Source organism: Pteropus alecto, unplaced genomic scaffold (assembly GCF_000325575.1).
Source record: "Pteropus alecto unplaced genomic scaffold, ASM32557v1 scaffold223, whole genome shotgun sequence".
In the NCBI taxonomy this organism is placed as follows: domain Eukaryota; kingdom Metazoa; phylum Chordata; class Mammalia; order Chiroptera; family Pteropodidae; genus Pteropus; species Pteropus alecto.
Genome location: NW_006434441.1, coordinates 1,795,096 through 1,803,933, shown reverse-complemented (window position 1 = coordinate 1,803,933; position 8,838 = coordinate 1,795,096). Strand labels below are relative to the sequence as shown.

General features: G+C 58.8%; 1 protein-coding gene across 1 annotated transcript; it reads right to left on the bottom strand.

Annotated features, from left to right (window-relative positions):
- Window positions 1–7,055: 7,055 nt before the first annotated feature.
- Window positions 7,056–8,372, bottom strand: ADRA2B (adrenoceptor alpha 2B). Its single transcript, XM_006909438.1, has one exon. The coding sequence runs from the start codon at window positions 8,370–8,372 to the stop codon at window positions 7,056–7,058; it is 1,317 nt and encodes a 438-aa protein (XP_006909500.1).
- Window positions 8,373–8,838: the final 466 nt, after the last annotated feature.

Below are 8,838 nucleotides of genomic sequence, written 5' to 3'. Positions count from 1 at the left end.
CAAGGGGCATGGGCACCTGTGAGGCAGAGAGCCCCTGCCCTCACTGGGGAGGCTGACGGCACATCTACCACAACTGGTATTAAAGCTAGTCCATTTTCAGGAGCCATGTCTTTTCCCCATGTAATTCTTGGCCCTGACCTCATGGGAGCAGGGCTTCCCCTAGAGGGCCCAACTTGGGGCTGCTTGCCCCTCCTGGAGGACCCTACCTGCTTCTTCCCCCATGGCCCTTCTGCTCGAGTTCCCCTTCACCTTACTGTAGACACGATGCAGGGCACAGGCTGACTCCTGCTGCCCACCCTACACCCCTCAGGCACATGTGCCCTGTCAGTCCAGTTCCCAGCCTGCTTTGGGGGAATGTCTTTGAAGATGATCTTTCTGAGATTCCTACCACCTAGATTTCCCTGGGACAGAGGTGTCATGAGCAGGACAGGGAGGTGGCTGAGGGGTGTTACTTGAGCCTGGGTTGGCTAAGGAGAAAGCCTGGTGGGCAGTGGGGGGAGCTGCTTCCTAAATAATAATAGATAAGCAGGGAAAGGCAGGGGTGAGGTGGAGAGCAGGAGAGCACTGGATCAGTTCTCCTCCTCTCTCCGCCCTGCCCAGTGGCTCCCTGGAACCATACTCAAGGCTGTCTCCTTCATCCGACAGTGAGGGTTTCGAAGCCCAAAGAGGTGAAGGGATTTGCCCAAGGTCAAGCAGAAATTTGGTGGCCCTGCTGGGACCATGACCCGAGCCTCTGGACCCTAGCTAGTGCTTTTGAAACAGCCAAGGGAATCCTTCCTTATGCCACCCTGTGTCACCTTGTACCACTCAAATTCCAGCTGCCAGGCAAGCAGGGGACAGAGAGGCCACAGCCTGCCCAGATTTGCAGCTGGGACAACTGTGTCAAAGTGGCACCTGACAAAGCAGCTAGGAGACTGGTGGAGGCTGCGGGCTGTGACGATCCCCACCCACCCCTGCCCTGCAATGGAAGCTGAGGTCTGGGTTTAACCCTTGCCGACCCCCAGTGTCCAGGGACAAAGAGCAGCAGATTCATGCAGCCTCTCACGCTCTCTGCCTCACAGCTGCAGCTGGGCCAGGGTGGGAACAGGACAATACAAGGACAGCTAGGGACAACAAGTCTCCGCATTGCCCCTATCCAGCCCTTTCCCCTCTTAAAGCAGCCAGGTCTCCTGGGGTCCCAGGCGGTGGCATCCTAACTGAGCCCTGGCTGCTCTGAGGTTGGAGGGGCCCACCCCCAGTTCCAGAGGGGCCTCCCCAGAGAAATCAAAGGCACCCTCAGCCAAGCCCAGCTCCTCCCAGGCCTGGACTGCCAGAGGGCCAGGGGCCCCAGAGGGTGGCAACGGGGCCACAGACAGCCCCCACTTGCCAGAAAGGGAAGCTCTTTTTTGGTCTCCAGTCTGTTTCAATCCCCTAGCAGCCACAATGGTCCATGGAGCCTGTGGAGCCAGGACCGTCCCAGGGGGAAGCATGAGGCAGAGGGAGGCTCAGAGAGGGGAGAGCAAGTCACTGAGGACCCGGAAATGGGAAGGGCCAGGAGAGGGGAAGGATGGAAAAGAGAGAGAGATGAGGGAGGCAATGGAATCCCAGGGGTAGGGGTGGGTATGAAGGGGGAGGGGTGGTCCTTGCTTTTTGAAAATATCGCTGATCAATAGAGGCCATCAGACCAAGCCAAGGAGCCTTTAGCCAACTGCCGATGGCCGGGGAAGGTGTGAGAAGATCAGGGCTAGTGAGCCCTGGGGAGGGTGTGAGCTGACATCCTTCAGGCCTGGCCTTCTGAAAACAGCCTTCCTCACGCCAGGCAGATGCGGATGCGGGAGCACGAAGAATCCCAGAATCTAATTTTAGCGGCGTGCTCTCCACCTCCCCCACTAACAGCAAGCAGGGCCAGGAGGGCGGGAGCATCCCACCCCTGCCGGGGCCTGCTCTAATGCAGGTGCCAGTGGGCAGGGAGGTCGCCCCACACACCAGGGTCTCTGCAGGGCAGGGGTTTTGCTGGGATAGGGTGGTAGGGGACGGGTCCTGAGTTTGCTCCCCAACTGAGGGGGCAGACATCAAGGCCAATTTGTGGTACAGTTGGGATTAGACTGGGTAGGTTTGTTCCTGGCTCTGGATGACCTCAGGTGACATCCTAAACCACCCACAGCCTGTTTCCTCGCCTGTAAAACAGCGGTGGCAGTAGTTTGATCCCAGATGATGCATGGCAGGCACTGGCCCTCATGACCCAGAGCAGCCACTAGCCCTATCACACTGCCCACCTCAGAGGGCCCCAGTCTGACCAGTCCCCCAACCCCATGTGCCTCTGCACTGAGGTACACGACTGAAGGAAACACAGCCGGCCCTGTCCAGGAGTCCAAACCTCAGAACAACTGATTGACTCTGGGCATCTCAGCATCTGCACCCTCCAGGAGCTGGGGCCCAGCCCCACCCAGGGTCATCCAGAAGGATGGTGGCAGAAGCAGACATGGCCCTGGCCTCCCCACCTCCACACTGTGATTTTTGCCGGCTCAGAAGTCCCACCCCAGCCCTGCTGCCCACAACCATCAGGCCCTGGGAGCAGAACTCCTGGCCAACACCAGGGCAGAGAAGGATAGCCCAGTCCCAGTTCCAGCGGGTCAGATACCTCCTCCCAGCTAGCAGCAGCCCCACTGGTAGGTGGTCACAGGGCAAGGTCTCACATCCCATTCCCAGGAGTACCCTCCAAACACACAAGATGGAGATCGCGCAGAGGATAGGGAGGGAGCGAGGGCCTGATGAGCCCACAAGCTCCCTCTATCTTGCGTCTTGGTGGAGGGTCAGCTGCTGGGTTGGAATGCCTCCTGAAAGAAAGCTCCAAAGAGGAATTTCCAGCTCCCCAAATTTCTCAGCAACTGGCCTGACACAGGGACTGGGTCTCAACTACCTTTTAAGGGTATCTGTCCCTGGTGATCTAAGGACCTGGTTCTTCCTAAGACTTCCTAAGTCTTCCTAAATCCCTCCTCCCCTCCACATCCCCCACTCCCACCCATCCTTTCTATTGGTGCCTTCCCTTGGTCAGGGACATTTTAAGACAGGGGTCTCCAGAAGTAGAAGTGCCTGGCTGAGAGGGCTCACAGCCACTGACAAACTGCCAAGCCTCCCAGCTGGCCTGCTGTTCTCTCACTCACTCCAAGGTGTTTGCCATGATCGTCACCCCCCACCCCCCCACATCTGCTGATCTGGGCCCCTGTCACTAACACTCGGATGGGCTCAGGATGGACTCAAAAGTAGGTGGAAGAGGCGGCCGTGCCATCGGGAGCCGGCAGTCCTAGGAACCGGCTCAGCCATGTGGCCCTGGGAAAGTCATGAGGACTCCACGCACAGGTTCTGAGAGCCAAGCCGAGCCAAACACACAACGTGGCCAATGATGGGTGTTAGCAGACAGTTCCCCTGTGTGGGCCTGAGTCTGGCTGTAACCCCTCAGTATGGAAATGTGGGGTGAGGGGTAGACTGGGAAACCTGGGGTCCAGACCCAGCTCCATCACCACATGGTTGGGTGGCAGGGGGTTCAAGGCAGGAGGTTCGAGGCAAGTCTTCTCTCTCTGGACCTCAGTCTGTCCTTTAACAAAACACAGGAATCGGACTGAGCTGTCAGGAATGGAAACCCTGTGAAACACACATCACCCCTTGCACAAACGGTAGCAGTGACAGGCATGAGCAGTCAGTCCATCACAGCACTGCCGCCTGCCGCACTCAGCCGGGATGTGGCTCAGAATCCCCAAACAGCCAGGCTATTGAAGGACAGCTGCAGGCAGAGACCCAATCATAATTCTTCCACACCTGAATTTCATAGCTTTGTGATTCGGGGACCCAGCTGGATGACCTCGAGCCTCAGTTTCCTCTTCTGCAAAGTGACCACACCTAGCAAGGCTGTGAGGATCCAAGGAGATAATGTATTCAGAATGGGCTGTCAACAGCTCAGCTCCAGCAGGGCAGTATCTGGAGACTGGGAAGGAGCTCTTCCCTGGCCCACACGCCTGCCCCTTGCAGACCCCCAGGCAACGTGAGACAGCGTGGTGCAGTAGAAAAAGCTTGGGTCTGGGTGACCAAGGAGATCATCAGACAGAGTACTAGAGGAACGACAGGCTTGAAATCCAGACAGAGAGACTCTGGCCTACCCTGGTCAGGCCTTGGGGCCCAGGCAGTGAGCACAGGCTGGTGGCAAGGGCTGGGAGCCCCACAGGACAAAGCCTGGCTTTCTTGATAGGTCCTCGGTGGAATTCCACATCCCTAAGCTCCAGCAGGGGCATATCTGGACCCTGTGGGTGGATGCTTAGAGTCTCCCCCGGCAGAGTCCGTGGGCCCTGCAAGTGTGAATCCTGGGTCACCATGGAGGTAGGGGGTGGTCTGCCTTGCTCTCCCAGGCACCCCCCCTCCCTGGGTCAGCCACTGGCATCGCCCTACCACCCCAGTGTCCTGCTGGCCCTGTGCACAGCCTGCTGCTGCCTGGCCCAAGGCTGCCTCTCTGCAGTGGAACAGAAAGTAGACTAGACCCCTAATCCAACTCACAGGGTAGCTTTCGGATGCTTCATCCAGAGATGAAGACTCCATCTCCGGAAAGGGGATGCCAGCACTGACATCCTGACTGTGTCTCAATGTGAGACAGTCTAAATAAACCCGGTTCCGCTTGCTCTCCCGCCCTCACTGAAGGCAGCTAACAACATTCCACAGAGTGCCCATCCTTCCTCGCCCATCGTGTGGGTGGTGTCCGATCACCTCCACTGGCCCCTATTGCTGCACCTGACCGCCCAGAGGGCCAGCTTCCAGCTGACTCTCAAACTATCAAATCCACTGCACACAGCAGCCTTTGCTAGGGCTATTCCCCTACCCCAAATGCCTTCCTATCTCATCTCTGGGTGTTCTGCTCTTTCCCCAAGACCCAGCCCAAAGGCCACCTCCTCTGGGAAGCCCACTCACTCCTCCTTCCCCAAGCAGCCAGTCCCAGGCTCTTCTGGCCACTCCCACCCCCACTGACTTGTAATGAGGAATAAGGGATGATGCGGGACAAAGCAGGCAGGCAGTTGGGTGGGTACCAACAGACCACACCTGGAGGAGGGGAAAGCAACTGGCCCTGAGAGGAAGCCCATGCCAACCCTGCCGCAAGCAGCTGGAATGACTGCTCCCAGCAGCCCTTGGGCCACAAGGACACAACATGCTTTTATTACAAAATATCCTTTATTGATAAAATAGCTCAGACTTAAAAGAAAAAAAAAATCTGTATATCACAGCAAGGGGGCCACAGACAACAATAGCATGAGTCCCCTGGGGCACAAGCTAGAAGAGTCAGCAGAAGTCACAAGTCAGCCCCTCCCCTGGACCCACCTCCCCAACTCCGCCACAGGGCAATGTGTTGGCCTCATGCTGACACCAAGGGATGAGCTGGATAGCCCCTCTCTCCAGGAGGGGCTCTTTTTCATCTCCTCCCTTCTTCCCACCCCAGCAAACATCCTCAGTATCCCTCCCAATCTGGCCAGGTCCATCAGAGTGCCAACAGTGCCCTGCCACTCAGTCCCACCCCTAGCTAAGATTCCCACTGGCTTATGGTTGAAGACAGGCACTCCCAGGTGGAACATGGGGAAACATCCCTCGTGTGCTCCCAGTTGTCCTGGTGCCAGAGTCTGGAGTAGGGGAGAGAACCAGGAGGTAGAGGCCCCTGGAGCACCATCAGCAGGATGGAGCCACATGGCCAGGTCGGAGGTGACCAGTCAGCACCCACCAGGGGCGAGATCAGTTGTGCATCATAGGGACCCGTTTAGGGCTTGGAACTCTGCCTGGCATTGCGGTCAGGGGCTCCCTCAGGGATCCTCGGAGCCCTTGCTCACCTGCTCCACCCCTGTGTTCTGCCTGGGGGCTCTGTCACCCGCCACAGGCTCTCATGTCAGACCGTTCCCAGGGTGTGGAAACGGTCAATCTTCATGCATGATGACAAAAGACTTGCCCTCCATTGGGGGACCCAAACCACTGAAAACCCTCTTGCAGTTTCAGGTGAAATGCCAAGAAGTTGTCATGCAGCAGAATAACTCAAGTCCCTGTGGGCACCAAACACGTTATCAGAGAAACCCTTTAACTAAAACCGTGGCTCCATTGGCCACTCCCCGCTTCCAGTGTGGGCAGGAATTTGCGCACCCCAGGCAAAGGAAAAAAGTCTACAGGAAGACAGGTGGTGGTAAACACAGAGAAAGGGGATTTTTATATCACCAAAGAAACACATTTTCTGGTTCTCTAGTGCGTTCCCCCATGGAGCTCAAAGCTTTCTGCAATGCCTTTCATCTCCCTGAAACAAGTAGGTGGCAAGCTATTGTTACCCCAGATTTTGCAGGGGGTGAATGCTAGTGATCAAGGATGTCCCGTTGAGGCAGAGGCCAGGCCTCCGGAGCCCCCCACCGAGATACCCATGTGCCCACCTGCCACGCAGAGGGGTGCCAGGTGGGAAACAGTCCACAGTCTAGCCTTTAAAGGAGCTAAGGATCCAAAAGCAGGTTTCTCCAGAAAGGGGAAGAGGGGCCAAGAGATGGTACCAGGGCTGCAAACCCCAGCCCAGTGCTTAATGGGGACCACAAGCAACTAGGGTGGATGCATGGCCATCCTTTCTGCTTCCTGAGCAGCAGGTCCTCCTAGGGAGACTGGAAGGCTGGCTTCCTGCTCTTTACAGAGAGATGAGGAAAAATTTTAAAAAAACACCACAAGCAAATGGCCTGCCAGAGAACACAGGGTCCTTAAGGAAGGGAAGCTCACTCATCAGCTTGCAGGGGTCCAGAGTTCCAGGAAGGAGGTGCTCTACCCCAGCCTGGCCTTGGCCATGCTCAAGAAGACCTGAGCCTCCTCCACCTGCCCGCATTCAGGCAGGGTGTGGAGAAGATGTCCCCCAGCAGCTAAGCCAGCAAGGGGTGGCTTCAGCTGGAAGCCTGTGAACATGCCCCTGCCTCTGCCTCTCCCAGGGGGCTCCCAAGGTGAGGCCTCCAAGACCAGAAAGCCCCAGGGAGGTGGCCATATTAACAAGGGCAGAAACCACCTGGCACCAACTCCACAAGGCAGGCGGCTCACCAGGCCGTCTGGGTCCACTGGCGGCAAAGGATCCTTCGGAATGCACGGCGGAAGTCCTGGTTGAAGATGGTGTAGATGACGGGGTTCAGCGAGCTGTTGCAATAACCAATCCAGAAGAAGAACTGGAAAAGGCCATGGGGCACCTTGCAGTGCTGCGGGCAGATGGCACCGAGGCTGTAGCTGAAGAAGAAAGGGAACCAGCAGAGAACAAAGACGCCAATGACCACTGCCAACACAAAGGTAAACCGCTTCTCCCGGGTCAGCTGAGCCCGCCGACGCCACCACTGCCCACCTGCAGTGCCCATGCCCCTGCCCAGGAGCACCTGGCCACGCAGGGTGGCCAGCACCCTGGAGCCCTGTGGCTGCTGCAGGGGTGGGCTGCAGGCTGAGGCAGGGGACGCTGGCAGGGCCTGAGGCTCACACTCATCCTCCTCCTCCCCAACCTCCTCCTCCAGAGACACCCCACAAACTGCTTCCTTCGGACTCTGGCCTGCATGGGGAAGGGCAGGCCAGCTGGGTGGCAGGGCGGGGCTCCCAGGATCTTCCGTCTCCCCCTGCTCCTTCTCCCCAGTGGGCTTGGAGTGTCTGCTGGCCTCTCCAGAGGCAGCCAAACAAGAGGCCAGGGTTGATGGTCCCCCAGGGACCCTGTGAGGCTGCTTAGACTCATTGTCCCTGAGGCCCCCCTTGGCCCTGGGACCTCTGCGGTGGCTACGCTTGGCGATCAGGTAGATGCGCAGGTAGACTAGGATCATGATGAGGCAGGGCGCAAAGAAGGACCCAATGCTGGAGGCCAGGATGTACCAGGCCTCTTGGTTGAGCTTGCATTGCGGGCGTCCGCGGGGCTGGGGGCCCTGGTCTCCCTTATAGACGAGGGGTGGCAGCGAGATGACAGCCGCAATGAGCCACACGGTGAGGATGATGCACTTGATGCGACGTGGGGTGCGCTTGGAGTTGTACTCCAGTGCGCGACTCACCGCCCAGTAGCGGTCCAGGCTGATGGCACACAGGTGCACGATAGACGAGGTACAGAAGAGCACGTCGAGCGCCAGGTACACCTCGCACCACGTGCGCCGGAAATACCAGTAGCCCAGCAGCTCGTTGGCCAGCGAGAAAGGGATGATGAGCGTGGCCACCAGGATGTCGGCGGCGGCCAACGACACCAGGAACAGGTTCTGCGGGGCGCGTAGCGAGCGGCTTGTCAACACGGCCAGGATGACAAGCGCGTTGCCGAAGATGGTGAAGAGGATGAGGAAGGTGATGACCGCAGCGATGGCCGCGGTGGCCTGCACGGAGTAGGGCTCCTGGTGGTCCATGGCGGGGCCGGGAGAGACCAGAAGGGGCGCTTCTCTCCCAGGGCGAGCACAACCGGTGACAGCTCTGTCCCTTCCAGCGCGGCTAGATGAGGGAGCCGCCTCCCAAGCGGCGCTGAGGGTGCTGGAGCTCTATGGCCAAGCCGAACTGGACCCAGGAGGTGAGGGTTCGCCAGAGGCCAGTCACTGCCCTCCTACATCCTCTTCCACCAGCGCCCGGCGTCCCTGCTGTTCGCCCCAGAGAAGTTTTCCAAGTTGTCCCGCTGCCGTCCCCGCCCCTCCCCGGACCGGGGAAAGTTGCGCCCTCCCGCCCCGAAGCTGCTGGACGCGCCCGAGGGCGCGGGGTCGCGTGGGCCGAGAGGGACGCGCCGCCCGTTTTCGGAAGAGGCGCGGAGGCCGCGGCTCCCGCTCGCTTGCTCCGGCCGGGAGCCGCTCCCGCAGGCAGCCCGCGGCGGCAGGCATGGGGAGC

Excerpts from the sequence above, each read along its gene's own strand:
- ADRA2B (XM_006909438.1), bottom strand. The coding sequence starts at position 8,372 with ATGGACCACCAGGAGCCCTACTCCGTGCAGGCCACCGCGGCCATCGCT.